At 37.0% G+C, this 18,321-nt stretch overlaps 1 protein-coding gene across 10 annotated transcripts in view; it reads left to right on the top strand.

Moving 5' to 3' along the window:
• MECOM (MDS1 and EVI1 complex locus) overlaps positions 1-18,321 on the top strand; it is a 568,489-nt gene that overhangs the window by 502,736 nt on the left and 47,432 nt on the right. For 9 of the 10 annotated variants that reach the window (XM_007101585.4, XM_007101584.4, XM_007101578.4 and 6 more), the window contains 2 exons: positions 5,568-5,702; positions 17,568-17,670. In XM_007101585.4, coding sequence (XP_007101647.2) covers positions 5,568-5,702; positions 17,568-17,670 — 238 coding nt within the window. Of the gene's footprint in view, positions 1-1,981; positions 2,691-5,567; positions 5,703-17,567; positions 17,671-18,321 lie in introns of those variants that run through there. The other variant, XM_007101580.4, reaches the window with a different exon arrangement.

Genomic DNA, 18,321 nt, shown 5'->3' with positions numbered 1-18,321 from the left:
CCTGCAAGTGCCCAGACCTTGAAAGTCGCCCCACCTCCCCCACCCGAACCCAATATAAGGGAAAAAACTCCGAGGCCCTTTCCACGAATCCTAATTTAGCCAGGACCTGCCACTGATTCCATACGAACTTATGTTTATCCACCGACGTTTCCTCCTTTTCAGAGCAGCTTTGTAAAGGGCAAGGAGGTGGAGGCCAGAGACTAGGGCGGGGGATTGGGGCGTTGAGCTTTCAGACCCCCTGATCAGGCCGCACTGTCTGAAGCAATCGGTTCCCCAGATTACTTGTATTTAACACACAATGCATCATAAAACAAATCCCTCATCCTGACAGGAAGAAAATAGAACAGCTCATAGCTCGAGCCGGTCTAATTTATGGCTAAATTAAAAAAAAAAAAAAAAAAAGGGGGTCGGGGGAGCTCCTACAATGGGCAAGTTGAGGAAGGGCAGGAAATCAATGGCAGCAGCAAGCCCGGAGCTCTTAAAGGCTCTCAAGCGCCGAACTCTATGGGAATATCTGACCGGGTTTTAGGTTATTTACAAAGGATTTTTCCTGTCCTACCTACCATTGCCGTGCGATTTTCCCGCAAACAATGGCCATTATCTGAAATAACAGTTCAATGTCACAGATAACAGGCCACCAAAACGAATTAGTCACCACCTCTTGTCATTTTCTCTCCCCCCCATCCCTCCCTTTTGTTTTTAAATCAGCATTTTGGGGAAATACAGATCTACTAGATTTACACGTCTATTTGCACTTGGAGAAAACAAAAAGGGACTTGTACCGTCTCCGTTTGCAGATGAAGTTTAACATAAACGCGCTTTCCATCCCGTCTCTCTCCACCCCTCCCCCTCAAGTGTCCCTTGACTCGCTTACTTTACTTAACTTTCCATTGTTGAGCTGAGAAGTTGGATTTTGTCCATTTGTTTTTATGAATGGAGTTTTGTGATAAAAAGCGTTTATTTCCATTTAACCGATGGATTTTACTAAAATTTCCAAGCTTGGCTGGAGTAAATCCGTAGACACTTATTTTGCCACGCATTCCCTATATTCTTTCTTCCAATGTTGTTTCTGGAATGTGTTGATAAAAGCTGACCATATATATTAGAAAATTATTAATCACCATATAGTACTGATTCCCCCAAAACAACACTTATGATGTTAAAAGTTAAAAAAATAATCTGAGTTATCAATGCCACTTTGGGGCATTCATGATGTTTTAGTTAATGTATCAGAGAATATAGCAAAAACTCACCAGACAATCGTCAACCTCTCTAATCCTCTAATACGCTATTTGGACGGGTTATATGCAAATAATGTTTCAGATTTTTAAATTCCTTCTTCTAAGAAAAATATGATTTAAAAAGTAGCATGCTCTTCTGCTGACCTAACTATGATAATGGAGGGAAAAATCAAAGTACGAATTTCAATAATAATAATAAATACTTAACAGAAAACTGGAAATGTCCTTTTCAACTTTTTAGGCAACTGTTTTCGGAGAATTTCTAAAGTAATTATGGTTAGCGTGAGCCAGCGTCTCTTCACCCTAAACCTCCTCCTCGCCCCCTCCAGCGCCTCACCCCCAGCCTCGTGCACACACCCTCACACCCCGAAAGCCCTTCTCCACCCCATTACTCCCATCCCCCAACACACACACACACACACACACACACACACACACACTTTTACACTTGTGCTTTCAGGACACCGAAACAGAGGATATTTCCCTGGGGAAAGAAATCCTGCCTGGCGAGATCTCCCCATTGGTTGTTTACCCAGAGAAATCTACATGTTTAAGGGGGATGGTGCATCCGTAATCAGTCTGTCCCTATAGGACTGAGTCTTGGCGACCTTTTTGTGACCTCTCTCGCCAGAGGAGGCTGCTGTCACTTTAAAAATTTACTGAAAGAGGAGCCTGTCTGGCTTCCGATCACTCTGGGCGGCGGGAGATAGCTCCCTTTCTCCCTCGCCCCGGGTTCTTTCTGGATGGCCGAGCAGATCCTCTTTAAAGAGACAGTTCATGAAATAGAAACCCGGCGGCTGAGCTACGAGTTGCGAAAGGGGACGATCCCGTGAGGGTCTAGGACCGGGGAAGGCGCAGCGGAGGATCAGAAAGGGGGCTAGAGCTCCCCTCGCCTCCCCAGGCCCCCCACCTTTTCAAACTCTCCTCCTCCTGCTTGTATCTCCCCCCCCCACCCCCCACCTTGGAACTGGGAGAGAGAAGTGGAAGAAGTTTTAGTGGGTTTCAGATAACTTTCATTACACATCGGGCTGATAAGAGCAAGAGAAAGTGAGAAAAGAGGGAGGTGATGTGAACCAGAAAGAATAGCTCGGAACTCATTTAGGAAGGGGGAAAAAAGACAAAACACACCAAACTCGGGTCACCCAGACGAGAGGAGACTTCATTTCTGGTCTTAAAAACACACTGTTGGCGGACAATAAATCTGAAACGCGTGGTCCTGGCGAGCAGATCCTAGAGACGGACAAAGTTATCAGAGACCATTCGGAAATCGAGACGCGAGGCTTTTTTTTTTTTTTTTTTTTTTTAAAAAACATCTCGAAATGTGGCTCGGGATCGTATGAAAGGATTTTCGTTCAGGAAACCTGGGGGCTGCTGATTATTTTATTTTGTTTGTTTTAATTCTTCTGTGATTGCCTTTTATTGCTGAGTTGAGGCCATAGAAATCTTAAGGTAAGAGAACTCACTTTAAAAAAAAGTCCTGGCGATGTGCATAGTTTGTTACTTGGGACAGTTTCCTGCCTTGGCACCCCTTCTCCGGGGCGCCCCCCGCCCCCCCCAGCCTTCTTTTCCTACTTGCCCGCAGTCTCGCGGAGCCCTGTGCTTATCTACGTTGCCGGGACTGGCGATTTCCTTGTTCCTCCTGTGCAACGGTGCGGTCTGGACGCGTCTCCGGGGTGGGTCGTCCGGCCTTCGGTGGGTCTCTCTGCCGGCTGTCGGCCTCCTTTCCTCGCGCTCTTCTCCTCCTTCCCCTCCCTCCGTGTGTCTGTCCGTCGGTATCAGGGACTCAGAAGGTGGGGTTGCCAAAATCTGAATTCCTGGCACCGGCCACGCGACTTTGGAGCCGCTTTCGGCCGAGTTCCACCTTGCCAAGTAACAGCTTTGCTGTCCAACATCGTGTGCTGCTTCGCGAGAAAGTCACATTCGGACCCTTTGGCTAGATTGTGGGGATTTTTTTTTTTTTTTTTTTTCCTTTCGCTGTTGGATTTTTGAAAGGGCCTTTCTCTAAAGTCCACCTAAAGGGAATTTTTTTTTTAAGCTGTCTTTGGAACTTGACAGCTTTTAAAAACACAGGAGTGTGTTCGATGAAATGACGGAAGATGTGTTGTTACTGTATTTTATTCGAGATTTCCGAGACGATTAAGACATTTGGGAGACAAATGCAGTTGTGTTAGCAAATCAGAAGCGAATAATTCACCCACGGGGGAAAGGTTTCTGGAGAAAGTTAAGCTTTTGTCTTGGGGCAAGAATACGGAGAGTAAGAAAGTTAATACGTTGGTGAAATATTTGAATAATCATATTACATGTATGTAAAAAGACATTCTTTGGAAATGAACCTGTTTTTAAATTAATTTCACTGTTGACAGTGGCAATGGCAATAATGTTAACACGGAGTAAAATTACACCTAGAATTTTTATGTGCAGTATATGCAGTACTTACCCTGCCCTTGCAAAAAGGGAATGCTAGAAAGCCAAGGGGATAAATAATTTTTGACTTTGAAATTAACAGGTTTCCCACGTCTTTCTGCAAATATGAAATGCAATTGGTGTTGCATTTCACTGCCTTCACCCTGTTTCCTTCATTAAATATTTCTCTAGTGTGTCAGTAGAACTACCTTTTTTGGGGGGGGGAGGGGGGCTAGTCAAGGAAACAAACAATATCAACCAGAAATCAAACAAACCAAAAAACAAACCAACAATCCCAACCTTTTACTGTTTTAAAGTGTGTATTGCTGATGTTATTTATGCTCCTTCCAGGCATGTGAGGAGGGGGTAATCTCAAGTTGCCATTTAAGCTGCTCAGCATTGAAAGTTGAAGAAAACAACTTAAAGTTTGTAATTTTATAAATGAGAAATTGTTAAAATCTGTTCTTCTCACTAGAGAGGGTATTTAATATAGACTTTTTGTTGGTGGTGGTGCAAAGAGGCCTCCTTGAAAAAGACTTGATTTGTGTGTGTGTGTGTGTGGCAATTATTATTCCTATCTTATGTTTCAATTTTTCTTTTTAAAATTGTGGGACTACTTATTGCCCTTTAATTGCCTCATGGCCGAAGGCTTATTCATAATGCCTCTTGACTAGAGCCTTCAGAGTACTGGGCTTCTTCTTGAAGTTTGTGGTGAGTTAATGACTTGAATCTGCAACTGGGTGATTACCTGAATTCTGTGCAAAATTGCTTTTGGTCTATGCACCGGGAGTGTTTAGTTTTAACTTGTATAGGTATAGATACAGCAGAGTTCTGGCGGGGGAGGGGGTTATTTAATTCATCAATTAATGTTCTAGACTATATTGTTTAGTCTTTGATAGGAAACTTCCTCAAGTTTGCGCTAACTGATTGACATTAACATTACCAGACTTTCTAGTTATTTACCATCAGGTCAACAACTATGTAGCTTTTAATATTGATGTTTAAAACATTGTTGCTACTATTGAATCCGAATAGCCTCGTTTAAGTAGACAAGACTTTAAAAATGGACACTTCCCATCTTAATTTTTGTTTAATAGGTATCCTGAGTAGTGATTAATATTTAGCATAGGCCAAACATAAAATCTCATGAAAAATAACAACACTAACATACACAACCATATATAATGATGGCAATTTATGTCAGTATTCTTAAATATTTTTTACTTCTTCACAAGCCAGTTTTGGTATTTTACTTACAAAACATAAAATTGAAATGTGCATTGGCATGTGTTACCTAAAACTTTAGGTTGACATATTTTGCACAAGTGCTTACCAATTATTTATTTTCATTTGTTTTTCTTTAGTTTGGTCGGAAGCATCAGTGAGACAAATCTTATTATCTTCTTCAATTACGGGTGTGATTTGTTTCATGGTAGTGCAATGCAAACTGAAAAGGAATTTGACAATATTTAGATTAAAGTTTTAAAATTGCACTTATTTAAAGTGCAAAAAATGTGAAAGTATACACTTACAAGGGAAGATTATCTGAAACTAAAATATTGACTTGTATAGTTTAGAAATATTATGTTAATATATGCTGTTCAATATTATTTTTCGTAAAAATCACATTGGATAAAATTAAGGCAATAGCACTCATTCATTCATAACAAGGAATCAAGCATTTTTAAACCCAATTAGTTTTTGTAATAATTTACAATTGCTTTGTTCCTTTAAAGGCAGTACATTGCCACTTCTAAGATAACTTATTATTATTCCTTCTTTATTAATATGCATGCTGACTTTTTTTCTCTTAAGGATTCAAAGGAGGCAACATACATCTGAATAAAATATTTTCAAGCAATTAACCATTCTAATGAATGAACTGATAATGGAAATTGATTGTTCTCGTCTTCTTCCTTCTAGATCTTAGATGAGTTTTGCAATGTGAAGTTCTGCATAGATGCTAGTCAACCAGATGTAGGAAGCTGGCTCAAGTACATCAGGTTCGCTGGCTGTTATGATCAGCACAACCTCGTTGCATGCCAGATAAATGATCAGGTATGTTGTAAAGATTTTCTTGTCTTTCTTGGAGAGCACTAAAGTATCAGTGAAGCCTGAAGAATAAAAATAACAGTGAGCTTCAGTAGACCCTTGTGGCCTGTTTGTCGATATGGTGAAAGGTAATGCCCAAATATAAGATGCAGAATAAAGTCATTTTCAGTACTTCTTTTTTGGGTAGTTTTTTCATTTTGTGCTAGTAAACTTCATAAATGCCCTAGTTTTCTGGGAATGACTGAATGATTTAAAAACTGAATACTACTTATTAGTAGCTGTTATTAAAAGCTGTTTACCTTTTTTTTCCTTTTCTGTCATAATATGGAGACATTCATAGAAAGTACTGAACTAATCAAGAACATTGAATTTATGCAGAAATTGGAAGTGATACACTTGAAATATTATATAGATTTTATTTTAAATAATAGGTAGACGTATATGTATGATCTACGTGTGAACTTGTCTGATTATGCATTTGATTTGCCTAATTATAAACGAGAAACACTTTTAGATTAATCAAATAACATTTTTTGTTGTTGTTTATGTGAAATGTTTAAAAGTATCACTGCTGGAAATTGCTTTATGGAGGCTCATGCAGTGAGGTTAACTTTAATAACAATAACTATGAAGCAAGATCATGAAAATATCAAGAAACATATTTTGCACTCAATAAAGTGAGGTTATGAATCTTGTAACTTAGTATGACAATACTTAAAACAACAAGAACTTCAACCTGCTAATTTTTGTTTTATAAACATCGTTGAGTTAGAATATAGTTATATTATCATCGTTTATTTCTTTTAAACCAATGGTTATGTAAATCAAATATGTTTCAAAGACCATATTAAAATGGTTGCTTGGCAAATCTACTATGAAAATCACCACCAAGAAAAAGAAAAGTTTAAATTAGATGTTTCCATTTGAAAGCTGGTAAGTAATGCTAGCGTCATATGGTCTAAGACTCTGTTTCAATCATTGTTATGAGATTATTCTTTGGCATTTTACCAGCTACTAGATAATTTTTACTGACTAAACTGTATAAGAGGTAGTAAATTATAAAATTAGGTTTAAATGGGAATCATTTTAAAATCTTCAACATATATCAAAAATAATAAACCAATCAACTGGTTTTTTCCCTTTGCTGTAAGAAAACAAGAGACATTATTGACAAAGGAAAACATTATTAAATTAGCTATTGATCGTAAGCAGAAAATATCCCAAGTCCGTCATATGAGTTACTGTCTGTCACCATCAACAACAAACATTTCTGGGCACTGACTATATGTAGGTGTGGGAATTACATAGGTGTAAATGAGTGAATTGTGCGTGTGATGCTTCCTAAAAAAGGAACTGGAAGACCTCAAAAGGCAGCTGTAAGATGAAATAATGTAATTATATCATAATAATTATTTGCTATCCATATTTACTGACAACAGGAGCTATTTCCTTAGACAGATAAAACTGTTGTAGGATCAGTGAAAAGATGGTTGAAGAATGAGACTTGTGGCCAATACATTTTTTCATTTAATAGTTATGGGTCTAATATTTTTTAATAAATATACTCTTGTCCTTGGGAATTGTGATCTCATTAAAAAAGGAAACTATTTTGCTTTCTTAAGTATGAATTAGATTGCTTATTAGAGTAGGCATTTATAATATTCACATGGTTACTTTTGAGGTACACATTGTAAAATACATTGCTTTCGAAAGAAAATATGATGGTTTTGTATCTTAATGAAGAGCATGTTTACATATTTTAACTGAAGAATCAGGGAAAATAGTTAATCAGGAAAACCATAAAAGGCCAATAGTAGACATACACTATTATTTCTGTAAGTTCTCATTTTAAACTTATGTATTATGCTGGCAGAAATCTAAGATGATAAGAGAGTACATATCAAATAACATAGTTGTGAAATTGACATTATATGGTCAAGTAAGTTCACCCATAAACAATGAGAGGAAAGTCAGAGGTAAAAGTCAGATTTGTGTGATAAACATATATGCATACAATCACACTTAACCAAGTTGACAAGACAAACGAGAGCAGACATCAAAATAGTGTATGCATTATTATAAACGTACTCATCTATAAGCATGTATGCATCTTTTCTAAAAGCCAATTAAGACTAGCAATTCCAGGCAGCTTTGAAATGTGAATGTTGGACTAGGTGCAATGATAAAAGAGCTGACTAAAGAGATTCTCTAGGTCTGTTTTTTCACTCTGTTTTCTGTGAGGAATAGGAGCTGCCAAATGGTGAATAAGCACAACTCATCTCATAATGAACGCTCCCACTGTGTGAGATATTATTTAATATCCAGATATAAAGAGACACCCTGGATCAGGAGTAATTATTAAACATTAACAACATCAACTCACCTGCACACACAAAAGCAAATTAAGCACGTGACAAAAAACTGTAAAAAGTGTTCCTCTTTGCTCTGATTCTTAGATAGAGCTCAAGGTTATAAAATGAATTTTAAATAAGTCCTGGGCTTTAAAAATGAAGAATTTCAGGCGAATCTTTCAACTGCAAGCTAGTCATTGTAATAATTAGGGCATCCAACAAAGAAGGGAAAAGATGACTTAAAACAAAAAGGAGGGTATAAATTATAGTTTACTTTTGCAAAGATATATATTTTTAAAAATTCTAATATTAAAGATCAAGTTTAGTCAATTTGGATCAGTTTTATAATGATGTGAAGGAGTTCTACAAAAGAGAATTAATGTGTCTGCTAAAGATGATAATACAGTTTGATGATAGTGGGTCAGTCAAAACACTTTGTCTTGGGTAAAACTTGTATTTGATTTGTTTGGGGTGATGAGGTACTTAGAAACAGCCTAGGTTTTGATTTTCAGGTAAAGTTGATAAAGCGTGCAATCTGTCTTGTATCATAAAGACAAAGGCTATTCAATGAACATTTTCCTAATACCTCTCTACAAGCATTTTATTTGAGGGGATCTTTCAGAGTTTAAATCTTCCAATAGATTTCTGCAAGTTATTTCATTGCAGATTTCTTTTTTTCAGGCCAGAGTGAGCTTTGTGGCAGCTTTTTTCTTGACAATGCTGCCTAGAAGACTCGAGTTTATTGTTTTTAGATGTCTTTTTCATTTCATGTTTTCAAAATTATTGCAGTGATGTTTTTGGAGATAGAAATTCTGAAAACACTGGCATACTTGCTAAACCGTAATTTCTAAGCAGCTGCAGCTTCTGACTGATATCCTTATTGCCCCCTGAAAATATTGTATTAACAACAGTAATTTATCTTTCTAAAAGAAGGCCGCACCAAAGACACTAGTAAATTAAGTCACACTCCAGTCATAAAATAGTAGATCCACTAAAAACACCTAAGGCTCTTTATCCTTGAAGTCCTAATTATTTTTCCCCTTATTCCTTAAAGTTTTTGTACAGTGTTACATAGCTATACTGCTGTGGCACAGCCTTTAGTGGGAAATTTTTACTGAGACAGACAATGCTTCAATATCTTTACATTTTAATGGTCTGAATTATCCCTGATTGAGGATCCAGCACTGGGAGGTAGATCAGGGCAGAAGCAAAAGCAGAGAATTGGATAATGAAAGTTCTTTCTAGAATAGGTCCTCAAGAGGACCAGATATGTAGAGGAAGCATGAAAATGGTTTATTAATTATTCAGAGGTTTCATTACATCTGGAAGCATCCATGTGTTTAATGTCAAGTAGGCCAAACACCTAGATGATTTACTGAGTGTTTTTTTTTAAAAATCTGGATATCTTGATGTCCTTTTCTTTGTTGTCTTGTAGATATCTTACTTTTACATCCATTTTGATGGGTGCATGGAGCATGTTGCATTAGATTTGTTCTCACCCTGCTCCTGCCTTTCCCTCCATCCTTTGATGAGTTTCCTCAGACCTCCCCATTGCTATACCCTTCACCTAGATCAAAGGCAAGTGGACCCACAGACCCCTAGGTACCTCAAATCAGGCCAGTTCTTATCTAAGATATGTTCGCAAGTTTAGTGTACTTATGAAATAGCTCTCTGGACACAAGTTTTCCTCTAATACTACTTCATGGTGAAACCATTTTGGTTGTAATCAGACAGGTCACTATGGCCCAATTCGTGTAAGTGAACTTTTTCAACTTACACAAGACCTACCTTTCCACTCATGATAATGAGAAAGATCTGGGCATGTGATTTGGGGTAACATTTTATAGGTGTGCATCACAGAAAGGAACGCAATTTCATTCAAGCTCTTGGCCTGCCCTAACATGGTCTACAAGTGGAATAAAGTTCTCAGAAACCCAAGACATTATTAATCTTGTCATTTACACAAGGTGATAAGTCCTTTCATTTTTAAACAGGCCCTTGACAGCTGGTATTTAGTAAGTAGACTAAGAGAAGTCTGCTGTTCCCTCTGAAGAAAACAAAATGTGTCGATAAGAGATTATCTAATGTTTGATGTATATTTTGAAGAAATACGATCTAGAAGAAGGAGTGCCCTTCAGAGACTACAAGGTCAGAATTCACTTAAGGGATTCTGCCAGCTCCCTTGTTGAGGAACAGCAGCAAGATTCTACAGTGTTTTCAGTTGGATCAGGCATTGTTCTCGTTTGTGCTTTACCTTATAAAGTTTTAACTGCTTCCAGGACCATCATGGCTGAACTGGCACACCCACTTTCCCTCTCCCTGGGTCCACGTCAGCGGTGCTATCAGGCTGCTGTGACACTATAACAGTATTATTATTGCAGGCTTATTATGGACTCAGTTATCAAGTTATTTTCTTTGGCTTTTTATTGAAAAAAATGTATGCCTACATCATTCAATTAATGCAATTTGTGCAAAAAAGCGAAATGTAGTATCTTAGCCTCTCTCTACTTTTTAAACATTTTTGCGTCAACTGTCAGGTAATTTGTTAATTTGCTCTTCCTTTACAAGGATTTCTGTCCACATTTTCTATGACCTCTTTTGATGTTAAAATTATTATTGGCTTTGGCCATTTTCTTTGCTTTGCTTTTAAGTCAAGTTCCACTTTTATACCAAAGTTATGCTCTGCTGTTTTAAGATGAATGCCAGCTGGCAATACCCAGAGACTGGCTTTGTGAACGGTGCCTAAGCTGACTTTGGGGGGATGCTGTCTGGCTGATAAGTTACTTCCTTCACCGGAAGATGAAACTGTCTCAGACATAGTCTGTCATTTGATATTTACATGATAAAACAAATAGCATCCCCTCCCCACAAAAAAGTTTCCCTCATGTAATTATGCCCAGCACACAACCCTGCCATAGCACTACACAGACTAGGAATTTTTACCAAGATCCACAAACCACATAAATTGAAAAAAGATGATCTGCACATTCTAAGTAATTAACATTTGCATGTACACAACACTTTTCATTCAGGAAGATCTAAAAGCATCACAACCATACCAGACTCCAGCTATTTCTGGAATGGTACCAAAAAGATAGTTGTCAGAATTCATTACAAGCCAGTCATCAAGGAGGAAAACATGTTGGTCAAGAACACAAGAAACACCTCCAGTCTAGTAAAAAACCCAAAGAGGATCTTTAGCTTCCTCACTTTCCAAACATCCTGAAACTGTTCAGAATGATCAATTTTCATAGAGTCAGACAAAACGACCACATTAAAGACAGGTGGCTAATGAATATTTCTTGTGGGGTCTGTAGAGAGATCCTTAGAGGTTATTTAACAGGACAACTTTCAAGGCTTCCAGGCTGGGTACACTGCAGGCTCCAGGTATAATAATGTGTATCTTTATCACTTGCCCTGTTCTTGCAAACTAGAGTCAACGGTCAATCCTTTCTGTTTTGTTTCATCCAATAAATTACACTTGGCTTTCTCTTCATGTTCTTAATGAAGAGATAAAATGTGTGGGGCAGAACTTCTCCATTAATATTTTTGTTCTGAAAATAGCCAGTGGATACATATAATTTTGTTTTGGAAGCAGATACAGCAAGACAGTACCTGACATTTCTCAGTTAATATTTTATAGTCTTTAGACTGTTACCTTAAAGACAAATTCGGGATACTATGTCTTTGGAGGAACTAAGGAAACTAAGGATGGTTTGCTTTAGAGAAGCTTGGCCACGGTAATGCTTCCATTCTGTTGGACAAATATCTTTACATTCTGTCATCAGTCTCTGTCTGCTGAAGACACTTTTAGTTATCTCTTACTAATCAGGATTAGAATGTGTAATAGGGTCCTTCTTTCGGAGGTTAAAAACTTGTCACTCCCGCCCTCCTGAGTAGGGGTTTCCCGTGTTGCTATGGAAGGATCAGGGGTCCAGAGCAAGTTTCCTAAAGCCAGCACATATACACACGTTGTCTCTGTGGACTTGATGTTACCTCTGCAGCACCAAGACTGACAGATGTGTTCATATCAAATATTGACTTTGTTCAGACATGCAAATGGTCACTTATCTCCCCTTCTATCCACACTCTAAACATTAAAGTTCCATTCAGCTTTTCCTAGTCTTCGGACTGGCAAATTGAATGAAGCTATAGAAAATAAAGCATTCAGGCTGATTGTTGGGAGGTGGGAAGGAAGAAATCAACTGTCTACTTCAAAGTGAAAAGACGGCGATAGTCTGAAAAAGTTGTCTCTCGGTACAGATTTTTCAGGGAGTACATTTCTCTATTATTTCAATTATTACAACTTCCTGAATAGGTTGAAGGTCACTCATAATTCACACTTCTGCCATTTTCAGACATGCCAAATGCAGTCTATTAAGCATAAATAAAACTTCCAGTGCTTGACCAGGAAAAATAAATGGGAATTCATAACAATGAGTCCTTATTCATCTTTTTAAAAGTAAATGATGTTTTCTTTCTTGTTTTCCCTCTGTGCACTGAATTCTTCTTCTGTCTCAGTAATACAAGCATAATACTTTGAATCGATCCAAGCATAGCAAACTAGACAGCAAGTCTGGTCTGACAGATTCTAGATTTTTCTATTTTATAGGATAATAAACAAGAACCCACATTATTGCCATTTATAAATACAAATGGTAGCATCATCAATTTGATGGAGGAATAGGTTGAACACAGGCTGTGACAGTACAAAACAGAATTAATCTGAAAGTCTTTTATAGCCTATTACCTTTGCTATCAGAATGCTTATAACTGTCCATACTCTCTTTAGTGGCTGTCCTCTTGGGCTTAAATAAGAAAAGAAAATGAATATTTAATAAAGTGTGATTAATTTCAGTTCCAACTGTATATAATAAAGTTATCTATAACATATATTATATATAATATGCAATTTATAAAATATATAATTGTATATAACTTATATGATATATAATAGAATTAATCATATGCCATTAATTATTAATTTATATTAATATGTAAAATATGAGATTACTAATATCTCTTGCAGATTTAAAAATGTCCCTAAAATGTATACTTTGCCACATTTATAAATCACATATAAAATATATAATATATCCAAGCACATATATACTTATATATAACGTTGTATGAAAATATACATTTTGGCAGTCTAAAATTTGCTAAATCAAATCCACATCACCACTGCCTTTTACCTTTAGCTTAGCCTTATGAATATTAACTGAACAGATATCCTTTTGACATTTGGAACCATTTCAAGGTTTGATTAAAATAAATTAAGAATAATTATTTTTTAGAGTAATTCCTATATACATGCATAATATTACATTTATGCCTTAAATTGTGAATTTCACCAGTAGTAAAAGTGAACAATTTGAGGGATTTCTAGTTTTATCTTCAAATATCTGAATGCTTTAGAATTTTTTAAAAAATATTAAGAAATTTCACTAGCTGATATTTTGGCAAATTTTAAAATAAAAGAATATAGAAAGATCTATTAAACCATTTACTATAATATTTATTCTTATAAATTAAAGTATTCAGGGATTTAGATATAATATCCATACTTACAAGGACAGAGATAAAGCTTTCTGGAAAAATTAAAGAGAGTCCAGCAAGATATTGGAAAAATTAAATTTTTTCTATGATAAAATGTAAAGACCACCTCAACTTTCAAAAGTTTCCGGTATATGGAGAGTTAGGTCATGTTCATAACATGTTGTGTTTCTGGAATTTGGTATTAGCTACCAAATAGAAAACCCTAAAGGAGTTAACACAGTTTTTAAATATTTATCATGACTTTTAAAAAACGGAATTCTCATATAATCCTATTTTCTTATACTAAAAGGCCCCATTCCTCTAATTTGTCACCTTATATTGGGAGAGATTGTGTTCTCCCTTCTGGTAGAGCATTCTGAGAGACACACAGCAAAATAATAAATCAACAGCCCTTTTGTATCCATTCCAACTTTTTCTAAGTGAGATTTTGAGCCCCTCTTTAAATACGTGAGTTGAATTCATCACAAAATCCCAGATCCAGGACATTTTTATTTTGGTTCCAGATAACTTTTTCCATAAAACTCCCTGATGGAAGAGACCTGTTAACTCTTTTATGGAATTTAACAGAGGAATTGATTCCCTTCCATTTTTATCTAACACAAAACCCGGAGAGGTTATATTGGTCGTGTCTCTGCTTCGGGTACATAACTCAGATGATGTGTAATTCATAGGACTGCAATATATAGCCGAAATTTTGACAATACACTGATTTTAAAGATGTTATGATTACATTTTTATAAGCATGGTCGAGCATACTTAATAGACAAACCTGCGGGAGAAGCTACATAAATCACTTCCGTTCTTTATTATATTGTTCTTTGCTGAAAGACCCATTTTCTAACATAAAAGCATAGAGCGATAACTTTTTTTTCTGAAAGGCTTGATTCCTCCAACATTACATTCCATCTTTCCCCCACATAATTGTTTTGAGGCAACAAATTGTCATTATGTTTTCATTTAAACGACTTCTCTCACTTCTCAAACGCCTGCTGGTGTATTGTTATTGCAAGAACATAAACCAACTTTGTATGTAGACATCTCTGGATTCAAGCATTCAAATTACACTTTGGGACCATTGTAATTATAAGAGCAAAGACATAATTTTGCTTCAGTCTCTGTAAAATCCAAAGAGTTGAGATATAATGAAATGGCAAGTGGTAACAACACCTTGAAAAAAGCACTGGATTTCTAAGGGCGGTAGATGGGGCTTCAAGGCACATTCTTACTGCGATAGGAGGAAGCATGCCCAGAATCTGCCCTCATTACTTCGGGCTCTTGCCAGTTCTTTTCAAACCTCAGTTTCATGAGCACCATAAAAATTAACTTAAAATCGAAAAGAACACCCTGAAGTTAAAACCCACTCTGCTTTGCCTTGCCTTTCGTGGCCTGGAATGTCACCTTTTACCTCCAGTAAATAAAGCCAACATCAACGCTCTTCCGTGTCTTTTATTTTTTATGCACTCAGTATTCTTCACATGACAATCTGGACACTTAAAGGGAAATTACAGTAGTGATCTATGTCCCGGCAAAGAGAATTATCTTTCTGATGTATAGTTACAGTGTATCTATCACTTTCTTTTGTTTCTTGGACTGTTCACACTGGATTGAGTAAATCTAAAATGGAATTAAAAGAGACATGATTAATAGTGGACTCTTATTCAAAAGAAATAATGATATCATAATACTTTCTTCCAATGATCTGGCATGTGTGTCTCTGCAGCATTCCCCGACAGAGACAATTGTACTGTTTTACCGTCTTTCGGGATATTGTCTCTTTAACCTCACTGTTTCCGAGAAGCCACTGAAAAGTTCTAATATGTCACAATTCAAATATCAACATGTTGTTGGAAAGGAAGCTAATAAGTTAAACCTTTGAGAGATGCCAAAAGAAGAGGTGATTCAAACTGTTGAGAGAAGTCTATTGTTTTCTAAGGGGAAATAGAACTCTAGAATGAAACACGGCACTAATAAGCATTTAACTGGAAAGTTTAGGGGGAAAAAGCAAACGCACACTTTTTTTTTTTTTTTAAATCTGGTAACTTTTTGAGCAGAATTATTCCTCTCAGTGTACTTCCAGAGAAGGGAAAATGTGAACGTTAGGGTTAATAAGATACAAACTGTAAATTCTCTGGTTTTTATAGAATCAGCACATAACAAAGAGTAATTTTCCTAAGATAGTCTGGATTTTATCTAAGGATAGAGATAAAGAATCTTAGGTTATATTATATTAGGGCAACATTTTATGTTTGGCATTATTTTCTATAAAGCAACTTCATGTGGTTAAATTACTGTTGCATGAAAAAAATGATTTTATTTTGACAGGAAAGAAACTAAGCAGAAAATACTCCTCATTGAGTTATTTTTTGAATTTAGCACAGTTTTGTGCTCTGGTCTTTTTAAAGAAAAATAAACAATTGGAGTTTAGAGCCACCTACTGGAATGAAGAGGCACGTACTTATGTTTCATGTCCTCTGCTTTTCAAGAGATAAACAGATAAATATAATTAAAGTTATGCACATTTCTGTTGATCTTATAAAACATTAAATTACTCAACTTTTCTCAGTTTGAAATAAGTGGTCCTGCAAGAAACCACAGGTAGAGCAATGTCTTCTCAAAATAGATCCTTCCCATTTCTTAGTAGGGTGTGACAATTTGTGTTATGTGATTTTTCTCCCCATTGCATCGAGACTGAGCAGAATTGAATCCCTAGTTTTGTTGTTGCCATTGTTGCTTTCGGTGGTATTTGTGTGTGTGTGTGTGTGTGTGAGTGTGTGTGAATGTAATTGTTCTCATTTTCACCAGTTAACTGTATAACTTTATTCTTTCTTTCATAACCTCTATCTGGTTACGGAATCGTTGTTTAATAAGTAATCCTAGAATAGAATTAAAAACTAGGAACATATTACATTAAAAAGAAAAGGCACCTTAAATATTTTCATGATTAAATCCTTTTTCTATTGAGATATAATTGACATATAACATTATATTAGTTTCAGGTGTACAACATAATGATTCGATGTTTGTATATGTTGCAAATCAGAATTAAATGCTTTTATAAATGAAGAAACCCGGAATCCTGGACAAGTAGATTGGGCAATGACCTACCTAGGGTAACCACGCTGGTCAGGGGAAAGGTAGGCAGCCCTTGAAAATTATAGGTCAGGGCTTTTTCCACACTTGCCCCACTGCTTTTTAGTCAGTTATTAATGGATTTCTTAAATCTGTCCTCTCATCAGCATTTTGCCAGAAAGTAAGAGGAATAAGCACCACCCCCAAACCCTGGTAAAGGAATCAATTGAAGGCATAATGCCTGCTTTCAAAGAGTGGGATCAGGCTTTGGGTCATGAAGGCAGGTCCTGGACCTGTGAGTGGCACTTTTGATTGGTAAAAGACGGATTAAGTTTTTTTAAAAAACAGAATGCTCTCCTTTGACTATGTTCTCTACAGATCTTGTTGTCATGATTCTTTATGTTATGTCCCTCCAGCCTATTACCTTAAAAGCTCCTCGTTGAGAAGGTGCTACTTTGGAGAACATGCTCGAGGGGAGTAATTGTGCCCCTGCCCGTCTTCGCTAGGCCACTGCTGGATAACGCAAGACACATTCAACTCTCTGAGTATGTGTGTGGCTCCCTAGAGTAAGGAATTCAGAGAAGGGATTGTTCTTTGTTAAACATTACACAGGGTGTATGTGACACAGCAAGCCTCGCATTAAGAAAATTTGATTTGTGAAGTGGGAGCTGGAAAAGATTTATGAATTGGCATGAGAGTCACAGCTTTCCATTTGTCATCAGAGGGCTAGTTCTCAGTGTCTAAAACAGGAAAGCTAGTTCTTTTGATGAAAATAAAAAGGAATATTTTTGTTCAGGTATGGGAGAACGTACAGTTATCTTAGTGTATATCTTGCCCTTTCTTAATATTCACTTCTCTTTCTCTCCCCCCACCCCTTCATTGTCTCTTGAAGATATTTTATAGAGTAGTTGCAGACATTGCACCAGGAGAGGAGCTCCTGCTGTTCATGAAAAGTGAAGACTATCCCCATGACACTATGGCACCGGATATCCACGGTTAGTACCACTCATGCCACCATCCGCGCCACCCTCCTTTGGAGGTTGTGATGGAGCATGCCAAAGGGTCCATCACACTTGGCACTTGTTAGTTTCCCTGGGCAGTCAGTCAGTTTTAAGGAATTCCTTCTCATAGAGTAGCTATTTTCTTGGTCTGACATCTGGCTAATATTACGGTGAAGCTAAAGTAAGCAGAGGTCTTCTCTGAAGTGGAGGTCAGAGGAATTTTGAATATTTGGACTGAGACATCACATAGATAAACCTTTGTCAATGCCTTAGACTATAGTGAGAGTCCTTTCACTGTACAAAAGTCATTTCAGGGAGCTTGGTCTTGGGCTTTTGTATATCTAGCAGTTGTTTCTCCCATCTAATGTTCTATTACTGGGAAAAGTATTTCTACCTGTTTAAAATCCTAGCCAGCATGACCATGTGGGAGAGCGCTGGAGAGATGAGGATTGGGAGAAAAGTACAGATGAGGAAATTTTAGAGCCAGAGGAATTTGTATTTGTCAGAGACCTATTCTAAATTAAAGAAGTGGGGATCAAAAAGAATTATAATTGGGCTTCCCTGGTGGCGCAGTGGTTGCGCGTCCGCCTGCCGATGCAGGGGAACCGGGTTCGTGCCCCGGTCCGGGAGGATCCCACATGCCGC

Source organism: Physeter macrocephalus, chromosome 1, assembly GCF_002837175.3.
Source record: "Physeter macrocephalus isolate SW-GA chromosome 1, ASM283717v5, whole genome shotgun sequence".
Classification (NCBI taxonomy): Eukaryota; Metazoa; Chordata; class Mammalia; order Artiodactyla; family Physeteridae; genus Physeter; species Physeter macrocephalus.
Note: the sequence above shows the minus strand (reverse complement) of the source record. Positions and strands in the feature narration are given on the sequence as shown.